Raw genomic sequence first — 11843 nt, 5'->3', positions numbered from 1 at the left:
GTAATTCATATATCAAATATTTATCTATCATAACGTTTACATCTCTAGATCATATATTAATAATTGAACCTCTATTTGACTTCTTTTCTAAGGCAGGCTGTGTACACACCATACAAAGAATCCTGGGAACTGCAGTTTACCCCTCAGAGAGCTACAGTTCCCAGGATTATTTGGGGCAAGTCATGTGCATAGTGTGTACACTTCCCAATACTCAGCATCTATATTGAAGCAGTGTTAGCAGCCACAGTGGCATATAACAGCATACATACAGTACGTTTTTATTATATGACCTCAGTTAGGACCTCAGGGTTAACTGTAAGTAGAGGTTTCTTTTAGTTACAGGGTGTTCAGAACTAATAATAATAATAAAACCTCTCTACCCCTACCAAAAATCTTTTAAAGTGTTCTGACTAATTAAAGAATCCTCACCCATTTCCTAATACCAGCCCTGCTTGAGTTTGATGTCACTGAAGTCTGCTTCTCCATCCACAGTTGTTCCAGGGTAGACTGGTAATGTGGTTAAAGGATCTATACAATTATCAAATGCAGGTTGAGATACTGAACTCATGGACTGACATGAAAGGTCCTCCCATCTGCTGCTCAGTTGTTGCTGGCAGGGACTCCTAGGCTTTTAAATGACTGACACAGGGAAAATTCGAGCAGGTGTTGTTTCCTTGCTGCATCCCAGTTAAAGCTCCATCTGTTGAATTTCTGCTCTGACAGCTGGTAAAAATACAGGAAACGTGGGGTAGGGTCAGGGGGAAGGATGTTAACACTCTCCAGTACATGAAGCTGATTTAGTAGGGTGATCTCAGATCAAGTTCTGCACAGGCCATCTTCAAAGCACAAACTCGAGTCTGGAAGCTCCTAGACACTGCATTGTTTTATTATTTAGATGAGCTCACCAGTCTGTTCTATGGGGAGTTAATCAGGGACAAGAGTGGGGTCCTTCTAATACTGTTATTTACGAGGAAGAGCTGCCAAGAAAAGATGCAAGGTGCAGCAGCAGCATGTTATATATTAGCCCCAGAGGTGAAGAGAAAGCAACAAATGGAAGCATTCAATTCTTATTTGACCAAAAAGCTCTCCTGGGCACCAGTTTGCTCAAGGTGCCGGTTCTTCCCTTGAAAGCTTCAAGTCAAGATAAGGAACCTTTTCCAGCCCAGGGACCACATGACAGTTGTCAGTGTGGCCAGAGGCAATGGTGGCTGGGGAAAATAGATGAGATTCTTACCAGTGTATAGGCGGCTATATTCCAGCTATGCAGAAGTCAAAGGTTTCTATACACACACACACACACACACACACACACACACACACACACTCCATCTCTGTCCAAGCAGAATTCAAGGACACATTCCAGCCAGGCAAAAGCAACTGAGGAGGGTGAGGAGCAGGCCCAGTGAGGGGCTACAGCTTGGGGGAAGAGTTTAGAGATCTGGAAAGGGAGGGCAGTTTTTGGCCTCTGGGACTGAGGTTCCCCATTCCTGCTCTAAAAGGTTTGCATCCAGGATAATAAAGACTATCTCCTCCCATATGAACCTTCTTCCTCTTAAAGATGTGGGGATAGGGGTTCCACATTTCTATTGGTTTTGGAGGCATGAGTATTTGGAACATGGGAGAGGGTCTTCACCTATATTGTGGAACTGATGTGAGAAGTGAACCAGGCGGGAAAAAGCACAAGCAAGCACAGGCAGGCAAGGTATGGGACGGTTCAAGTTCTCCTGTTCTGTGAAGCCCTTTTAATCAAAGTGAATGGAATAGCCAACCTGCTCCATGTTTAGTTTAGACTAAACTGCAAGAGATCTTTGAAACATTCTCCAAGAAATTCTAGGTAGCAACATCAACATGAACATACTACCCTCTCAGGCGTTCTCTGACACATTATGATTACTGGAGATTGAGAGTATGCAAATCATGCATAGGAACAATAAACTGGGATTACAAGAATATTACCAATAAGGAATAAACTAGGTGCAATGTAGAAGAAACCCTACAGCACAAGAAGGATGGACAGGGGAGTATGAAGTCAACCAGTAAAAAAACTTCAACTGCATGGTATGTTTTATTTGAAAATTCGGACAGAAACCCTGAGTTACCAGCCACAGAATCAGTTAAATAATAAAAAAGAAGCTGATTTTTTTGCACTTTGCATCATGAGTCTCTGGATTGTGCTATTTGATAGAGAATTTTTAAAAACCAAAGACAACCCCCCACCTAAAAAATGATATTTTGACAGTGGGAAAAGTTTTCTTACAAGCCCATTGCACGTTCAAAAGCTAGATATAATCCGGCAGAGGTCTAGGAGTCAACTGGATTCAAGGATATAGAAAAAGGAGTAATCCCAGAACCCTGCAAGTGAGAGAGTGTCCATGACATTGTGATGTCCAAATGGGGAAGGGGGGGGGGGGGGACAGAAGAAGAGAGGAAAGTTTGAAATCTTCTTGGATAGCAGCCACGTGGCCTGGAGGATAGGAAGCATGAAGTTCAAAAAGCTCATGCACACAATAACTCATAGATTACGTAAAAGAGAGAGAGAGAGTCTGCACAAACAGAGGGGATCCTAAGAACAAACAAGCCACCCCATTAGAGTGACCTTGGTGAGAGGGGAGGAGCGAATGCTGTTCCAGCTGTACCAGGTTTGCGTTGCAGGGGCATCAACTTGGCCAAGGCGCCTTTTTTTGCAAGTGGAGGAGATTGCCTGTGTCACTAGCATCACGCCACGGACTGCTGCAAGTTCAAATTCTGTCATTCACCTATATAGATCCCTTTACAAATAGTCTCTCTGTACACTTAAAACAACAACAAAAAAAGAAATCCACAGGGGTAGCAAGAGCTAGTCTTCCTGAAGGCACTTGGCATTTGAGGAAGTGCTTCAAAGTGGACTTCTAGCTGGGGTGATATTTTCCGGCTCCTTTCCAGAGCAGCTTGTGCAGAGTAAGGAAGCAGCACTGGCTATGCGTGTATGTGTGTGTGTGTGTGTGTGTGTGTGTGTGAGAGAGAGAGAGAGAGAGAGAGCGCCCAACATTCCCATGTCACAGTGTGGTAGACGGGAGCTTCTTGACTCGCCTCTGAGCCAAGAAGGAAAACTCGATGGGTTTCAGCTGGGGTCCTGGCTTCGAGTTATTCAGTGCCGAGTACGTGGCAGCCATAGCGCCCTAGGAGAGAAGAGCCACAGATGTTTGCTTAAGTGACACACACAGAGGAACCCTTCCCAATACCTCACCAAGAGTCTGAAACAAAGCCAAGCCAGTGCTACTTCGGTAAAGTATGAATGCCCCCAAAATGCTTACAGACACATGCATTGTACCAGGTAGGCTTCCCCGGCAGCTGGAATTAGCTGCAGTCTCCATGTTGAATGTACATTTGAAACAAGCCCATGTAATGTGTGAAACAGCCTCCCGCAAAGGGGTTGCTGTTGTTGCTTCTGAGAGAGTAGTTCACAGTGCCTGTTCTTGTGAATGAGCTCCTTGGAGTGGTGCAACCTACCGCCCATATGCACAACTCCTTGCTCTGCTTGGCTGGCTGCTTCTGCCAGGAGAGACTGGCTATGCCAATTACAATGTATTCCACACCCAGTTCTAGGTGCTGGGATTTGACTTATAAAGCAGGGACAGTGGACCTGTGGCTCTCCCAATGTCATTGGGGCCTACAACTTTCATCAGTTTTGGCCACTGGCTATCTTGCCCAGGGCTGATGGGAGTTGTGGTCCAACATCATGTGAAGGGCATCACATTGGCTAACCTTCACTTAAATGATCTGGGTCAGGAATGTCTCAGGGAACATCGCCTCCCATGTGATTTTGCATTCCTTCTTCCCCAAATTTTGAAATCTGCCAGGGAGTCCCATCCCTTAGTGAGCAGGACCTGCTCACAGTTACTGTAACAATGTGGACTGACTTCCTCTTTGTCTTATTTCCTGGAGGATTTGGAGAGAATTGAGAGCTGCTCAATAGAGATAATAGTGACTGTTGCCATTCCTATTTATGATGCTGCTTTTAACGTAGCATATTTTCGATGCTTTTTCATGTCTAGCAGCTTTTTGGCTCTATTGGTTCCCTCTATTCCTCAGCTGACATCTAGCAGCCGCCATTCCAACAGCCTGCAGCAGACAAAGACGGAAGAAGCTGAGAGAGCAGCTCCATTTGGCTCATCCTCTTCCTGTTTCCATTCCAGCTGGTCATTAAGAACTAATATGTACCTACAGAAATTGGTGCCTGAGTTTGCGTGGTTTCCTTTTCCCTCCTCACCTTCGTTCCTTTTGTGACATGTCTTTTAGATTGTAGGGACTGCTTTGTTTTTATTGTTATTATATAAGCAGCTGTGGGAACATTTTCAGCTAAAGAGCAGATAAACACCCTTCCAATATTTTAAATGAATAAATAAATATCAATATGACCAATGTGTTATATGTAAGGTGACAATGCAGGAAGCACACAAATCCCTCTCCCTCTGCCACCACCTCCCATCCAGATTTGTACCTTTACAAGCTGTACATCCTGGTGATTTAACTGGCTCTGGGGCAACTTGTCCTTCTGGGTTATCCACAAGTGCTGGAGGACTTGCTTGGCTGTCAGGCGCTGATGAGGATCAACGTGGAGCATCTTCGATACCAGGTCCTGCAACAAGCATTCAGAGAATATAGCTGCTGCATGCCTTTTTCACCTGGGTGACCTATAAATTCACAGATTTTTGACTGGCTGATTAGGCCCGCACTGCTATTTCTCAAGTTCCTGGCTATATTTATTTGACGCCTGTTCCCAGAATCTGACTTTGGTTGTTTTATAGAAGAAAGCGTACCCTTGATAGCCAGGTGTAGACCTCTGTCTTCTACAGAGAGTAAACTTTGTTTCTTGTGCATCTGACGACTTTTAAAAGTACTTAGGGACCCCCCCCATCTCTCTCTTTCCTCCTACCCTTCTAATTGTAATAGCTCTTCTATTTAATCTACACTCCTATACCATTCCAAGTACCCATTGGTGGCAAGAGGACTGCACAGATTACTATCAATCCATAGGGGAAATATCTGCATTCCAAAAAAGGCTGATAACAAGATCCCAGTCCATTGTAGGAATAGGTAAGACAGAACTTCCTGAAGTGTGTGTGCTGCTTTGATTCAAGACCCCAGCAGGCAACAACCCAGCCACATTTTTGAGGGTGGACACCGATGACCTTCCCTAGGACCTCTTAACTTCCTGCCCCCATTGATATTGCCTTTGCTGTATTGATTTCAGTGCCTGCAACAAAAAAGCCCCTTCTCTGTTTAGGCAAGCCTATCTGGACATGTAATCTTATTTTATTATATGTATTTTACAATAATGGCTGATTTTACGTGTATTTTCATAAATTTCAAGTGAACTTGCTTTTAACTTTTGATTTTGTGAGTTTTTCTTAATAAACATTAAGCAGTTATGGGTGATTAAGTGGTTTATAAATCCTGTTGATTGAACAAATAATTTTAAAAGCCAAATAATGTCACCCTTTTCTATACCTTTAGAATCTAGCGCTGACTAGATTCCAGCCACCATCTCGCTTCACCCTCCAGTGCCCTGGATGTTCAATTATTCTGGGGCATCGTGAAGGAAAAAATGTCTGCCACCCCACAATGAAACATGGCAGTCACCAGGCCCAATATTTGGGGAAATACCAGAAGTCTAAATTTCTCTTATATGACACACTGAACGTGTAGAAAATTCTTGCCATTACCATGGATGTTGGTGGGGTTATTCATGCTCCAAGCCAAATTATAATAATTGAGGGATAGTCAACTAAGTTCTACTCAAGACTCATTGAAATGAATGAACATAAGTTAGCCATGTCTATCAACTTCAGTGGGTCTGCTCCAAGTAAGACTAGCATTGAATACCACACCCTAAGGTCTGGGCAATGAGGTCAAGAAATTCTGCAACCAGGATTGAACATCCAGCGCCATTTTGGCAGACGTGCCCATTTTATGTAAAAGCACTCCGTATCAACATCTCACACACATCTCTGCCCATTTAAGATCTGCATGTTTTATTCTGAAGGGCAGGGAGAAAAAGATGGAGCTGAAGATGTAGGAATGAGGTCAGGATGTGTTATAGGATGGGGGCAAGAGAAGCAGAAGCCACAGGCAGCATTCAGGGAACAGGCACCACAGCCTTGCAAATGTTGCCTGAAAACCTTCCTAACCACAGAGTTTGAAACTAGAAAACAAAAGTGAGCAAGGAGATGTTCTCAGGAATCCAAGTGCTGCTCCACACAAAAATTCTGCAGAGAACTGAAAGGGACCAATAGCTCTCCAGATACCATGCTAATGACAAGAGCAAGGTGCAGGGGTCACTTCTCTGCAGGACAGGAATTCCTTCCTTTGGAGTCCAGGGATATAGCAAGCCCCTGCCCCAAGACAGAAGAAGGTAAAGGTACCCCTGCCCGTACGGGCCAGTCTTGCCAGACTCTAGGGTTGTGCGCTCATCTCACTCTATAGGCCGGGAGCCAGCGCTGTCCGCAGACACTTCCGGGTCATGTGGCCAGCGTGACAAGCTGCATCTGGCGAGCCAGCGCAGCACACGGAAATGCCGTTTACCTTCCCGCTGGTAAGCGGTCCCTATTTATCTACTTGCACCCAGGGGTGCTTTCGAACTGCTAGGTTGGCAGGCGCTGGGACCGAACGACGGGAGCGCACCCCGCTGCAGGGATTCGAACTGCCGACCATGCGATCGGCAAGTCCTAGGCGCTGAGGTTTTACCCACAGTGCCACCCATGTCCCCAGAAGAAGGATGGCAGAAGAAGGATGGCAACACCCAAACTCCACTTCGAACATTGGCACTCAGGCTTACCTTGGCTGCGTCCGAAACTGTGTCCCAATTCCCCCCTTTGAGAGAGAACTTTCCCCCACCTATTCGCATGAGGATCTCCTCAGGGGTGTCGCCAGGCCCATTTGCAAATGGGGTGTACCTGCAAGAGAGGAAAATAGTTATTTATTTTAAAAACTGCAACACTATGGTAGCAGATGGAAAGGAGGGGGTGGTAAGCCTGGAACAGTGGGAGGAAGGAGGTAAGGTTGGAGATGGGGGTGGGGTGGGGGGTGGAACTAGCTAGGGACAAAGAAGAGGTGCTAAACTCCTAGCAGAGACTTCAGCGGATATAAAGCTTTTCTGCACAAGTTGCTTTTTTGCAAAGAAAGGGGGTAAAAAAATACCTCCATGAAAGCTGGGATTCTCAGGAGAGACAAATAGACAGACACAGTCTCCACACTAGAAGATGTCATAAATCACTGTAATTATGACCATGCAATAAGTCAAAAGTGCCTTATTATAAGCTGAATTATATGCTCTAGTCTGTCAATGATTGGCTGGGTGTTAGAAGATTTTGCCGCAGGGCAAAGGGTTGGCCAGACCGACCTTCAGGTTCATTATTGCTCTACAATCGTTAATAATATGTTCACATCAGTTTTTAAATGTACAATTCATAGTAGTAGTAGTAGTAGTAACAACAACAACAACAACAACAACACTATACAAACAGCAGTTTTTCTAAAGCTTAGAAGTATTGAAAAAGAATGGGTGGCACCATATAAAACTGCTTTAAGAGGTACCCACCAGCTGGAAATAAAGAATAATCTTTTAATGGGAGTGCCTCAAAAACAGTTCCAGGTAGGCCCAGTTCTGTGTCGGGTGATGGGAGCAGCGAAGCCAAGGCTGAGTGGAAGTGTACATGCTTGGAATGCAGAAGGTCCCAGTTCAGTTCCTGACTCTTTGCCAGAAACCCTGAAGACCTAGACGGCCAGTCAATACTGAGCTAGTTTGGCCAATACTCCCACCTGGTATAAGGCACTTTCCTATGATCTATGCAGTTCAACCGATTTATTATGTTACAAAGCAACCCCTTCCTGCACTGGTGGTGGGGCACTCATGGAAGCTCACGAGATCTCACTGGAACCCAGTAGCTGCTGCTGCTGGAGGCAGGTGATCTGTTGTGGGGTGGGGGGGATCTGCCACCCCCATGCATCTTGCCATAGAAACAGATTGCTTCATATTGCCTCATTAAAAGGATGGCACACTGGGAGTCTCCATTGAGCACTGCCCAATCTCCATAGCTGCATCCAGTTGCAGCTACTGAGCCATTATCTCATTTCCTCCAGTGAACCCTGGGTAAAAAGGGTCTTCATGATTTGGGATTCCTCACCCCCACCGCATGTAGTGTATTGCTCCCCCCAGCCCCATGCTCTTTGCCTCTTCCCAAAGTCATTGGGATTTCCATCAGGCCCTACATTCTTCCTTCAACCACTGGGGCTCCTGAGAAACACCAGAAGAGAAGGACACTTTGTTCATTCAAGGAAAACGCTGACACCTAGTGGTTAAGACCAGTTCTGGGACACCCAAGCTAAGGGTGTGGCGCACCTTCCATTATTTTTACAGACAGAAGAGAATATTATTCCACAGAAATCTTGGGGACCGCTTGGGTATCATCAGAAGGCACCTGATGAAGCAGCCTCACTAGGGCTAAACAGATCAGAGTGGTAAGTGCCTGGAGCCCTATCTACGTCATCAAGTCCCTCTGAAAAGAGGCAGGATACAGTCGTTGACGTGCATCTAGTTGTAAGGTTAGGGCCAGCCAATGACATTTCACTGCCTCAGGTGGAGCAGCAAATGACATTCTCTTCCCCCACCCCAATCAAGGTACGTCATACCCAACACTGATCAAGCTGTTTGGCACCTGAAGCAGAAAATCTCACATGCTCCTTTCCCTCCTAGGTGGTAAAACTGCAACAATAAATTAAATAACTAAACAGTTTGCTGCCATTTCATGACACCTGATGGGGGGAGGGGACACCTCACTCTGCAAAAAGGCAGTTTGTTGCTGGAAGTGAAAAAAAGATGGAGTCCCCACACCCCAGTTCCATGCCCAAAAGCTGACCAGACTGGTAACTGATTCTAACTGCAACACAGGTGACAAAGATAACAATCCAAATATCCACATTTGAAAGCAGCAGGCTGCCAGGTGGACCAGGCTGAATGGTTGGTGTGTGCCACTACCGTCCACACTCCACACCCCATACCCAGCCTCTGTTCCACAAGGCAGCTGCCTCTCTTCACCTAATGTCTTACTCTGTAGGCTGGTCCTACTCTGTCCTGCTACTTGCTGGAGATCCAGGACAGTTAATAGGCATCCATCTAGAACCAATAAGAAACTTGGGGCTGCAATGTTTAATGGATCGATTTGATTAGAAACTCTTTAATCATCTGAAAATGTGCATCTGATTAAAACTAAGTAGCATCTTTTAAAAAAATCATTCATACAAATGCTCATAAAAACTGCAGATGGCAAGCACCACCCTAAAATAGGCATTTTATCTTCTTATAGGGGACAGAACAACTCTTATTAAGATGATGTCAGCTACACATGTGTGTATTCATGTAAAAATGAAGAGTATATGCTTCTTGCTTTGGAAATACTGTTTTTACCTAAATCTTTAATGCTTAGCCTCTGACTCCCCTGCCACTTTCCCCAGGGTAACCCTTTCAACCTTCCTCCTTTCACCCAATGCAACTGCAAATCCTCTTTTTCACTTACCCAGCACTATTATGAAGGTGCTCCTCTCTCTTATTTTACCTCCATTTTTCACCTTCAGCCCCATTCCCATGCCTCCTCCTGTTGTTTCCCCCAGCCCTTCCAAGGAACCCGGTGTAATCCTTGCTCCCCACCACCACTTTCACCAGCCATCTCTGTTATCACATTGATCTCTCTCCCCACTTTCCCTCACATACAAGCACAGACTAATATTTGCCTCCCCCAGTCTCCTTTAACCCCCCCCTGCCCTCTTCCAGCAGCCTTATATCGGCTATCAACCCTCCTCCTGGACCTTCCTTCTTCCCTCCTTGCCATATTCCCCCAAATGCTCCCATAGCTTGAAACGCCCCCTTCAACCCCAGGCACTGCCACCTGCCCTCTCCCCAATTCCTCCTCCTTCTCAGCTTTCTTCCCCCCATCATTAGAGCCCTACAATTCTCTCTCACATACAACTTCACTCCTCCCCCCATATTCCCCCTCAGTCCTCCAAATACCACATTGAGCCCCGTGCCAGTTCCACCTGTCTCAGCCTCTGCCCAGGCCTTATTTTGCCACCACCCCACAGTCATTCACCACCACAGACATGGCTCCCTCCTTTTTTCTTCTCCTTCCTGTGCCTCCCCTTCTCCTCCTCCCTGACCTCCACCACCATGGGTGATGCTGTCCTTGCTCTGCCAGGGAGCTTCTCTCAACAGATGGGATCCCAGCATGGCTGCTTACTCAGGCTGCCTACTCTTCTCGGTCCTCCACCTTCTGTCGTGGTGCCTGGCTGTCTCCCGCCTGCTTCTCCCTGCCCTGATATTAACCTGCCCCCACTTGCTTCTTGCTTCTCTTCCCCTGTCAACAGGCTGTTTTCGTAGAGCAACCTCACCCTGCCTTGCCCCTAGAACCTTGGTAAACAGCCAATGAAAACATTGTGATGATGGGACTAGTGCAAATATTATATAGAAATGTGTGTGCATGTGTGTGGTGTAAAAAAAACCATACGATTAAGCAATTAAAATTTTGCAGTGAGCTAGCATGGTGTAATGCTTAAGAGTGATGGGTTAGAAATAGGAAGGACTCAAATCTCTTGCTCAGCCATTAGGTACACTGGGTGATCATGGGCCACTCATTCTCTTCTAGCTCAGGGTGTTGTGAAGGTAAAAGGCAGAGAGAGGACAACCATGTATGTCCCCACCCCCTTCAGCTCCTTGGTGGAAGGGTGGGATAAAACTGTAATAAATAAATAGGGCTGAAAACCTACTGTTAAGCAAGCACAATGGATGCTGGCACCTACCCTGCCAACATTGTGTAGAGGAGGATCCCTAAGCTCCAGATATCACAGGCTTCATCATAACCTTGTCGCTTCAATACCTAAATGAGATAAGGACCAAGAAAAATGAGAGAGAACATCAGGTCACATCCATACCACACATTTAAAGCACTATTATACTACTTAGAATGCTGGTAGCTGTCGCTTGTTAAGGATGCTGAGAGTTCTTAGGAGACCCCTTACAAAGCCACACTTCCAGCGTCACTAACAAGCTACAGTTCCCAGGATTCTTGGGCGAAAGCCAAGTGGTACAGGAGTGCTTTATCTCCCCAATAAGAATGAGAATGAATGCAATAAGAAGTGGGGACAACTTGAGCTGGTAGTCTCTTCCCTGTTCCTTTGGCTCTAAAAAGAAAGTAGTGAAGAGAAGAACACGAGTGGATTTTATCTGTTTTTAGGCCTGTAGCATCATGAAATAAAAAGACATTGCGTCAAACACACAAAAGCCAAAACTCAGAGATGTTTAGGGACATGTGTGTATGGTGTCTCATAGCTGAGTCTCGGAACACATTTTTGCCATACAGCATAGGTGGATCTGAGAAACCCAATTTTGCCTGCCAAAAGTTTAAAAGAAGCTATGGCAAAGCCAACAATTGGCCACCATAATTGCTGTATAAAGAACAAGAAGGTGTTTTTTTCTGGAATAGTAGAGAGATAATCAATTATTGGCTGATGGGTAAAGATTAATACTCTGCATATTAGCTTTCTGTGTTTGCTTTAGCAGCCCAATGGATTAGGCAAAATTTCACTGAACAACATGGGGTCCAGTGTGCTGGAGACAACTGGTGCTAAATTGTACCTCAGTACTGTTTGCATTTTTTGTGATGGCCAATGTTTTTAGCAGATAAATTTGACTGCCTGCCTGATGCATCTGCCAAGCAGAGCATACAACCACCAGGGGTCTATTAATCTACTGAATATAATTCTGTCTATAATCTGCAGCACAGACACCTTGATATCATCTAGTTTGTTCTAGG

General features: G+C 45.4%; 1 protein-coding gene across 5 annotated transcripts in view; it reads right to left on the bottom strand.

Annotated features, from left to right (window-relative positions):
* Positions 1–2046: 2046 nt before the first annotated feature.
* RPS6KA1 (ribosomal protein S6 kinase A1) overlaps positions 2047–11843 on the bottom strand; it is an 85838-nt gene continuing 76041 nt past the window's right edge. For all 5 annotated transcript variants that reach the window (XM_077931993.1, XM_028738753.2, XM_028738751.2 and 2 more), the window contains 4 exons: positions 10831–10907; positions 6818–6935; positions 4481–4618; positions 2047–3158 (listed from right to left, as the gene is read on the bottom strand). In XM_077931993.1, coding sequence (XP_077788119.1) covers positions 3036–3158; positions 4481–4618; positions 6818–6935; positions 10831–10907 — 456 coding nt within the window. In that variant the 3' untranslated portion in view covers positions 2047–3035. The remainder of the gene's footprint in view (positions 3159–4480; positions 4619–6817; positions 6936–10830; positions 10908–11843) is intronic.

Source organism: Podarcis muralis, chromosome 7, assembly GCF_964188315.1.
Source record: "Podarcis muralis chromosome 7, rPodMur119.hap1.1, whole genome shotgun sequence".
Taxonomy (NCBI): domain Eukaryota; kingdom Metazoa; phylum Chordata; class Lepidosauria; order Squamata; family Lacertidae; genus Podarcis; species Podarcis muralis.
This window is presented reverse-complemented; position numbering and strand designations above follow the sequence as displayed.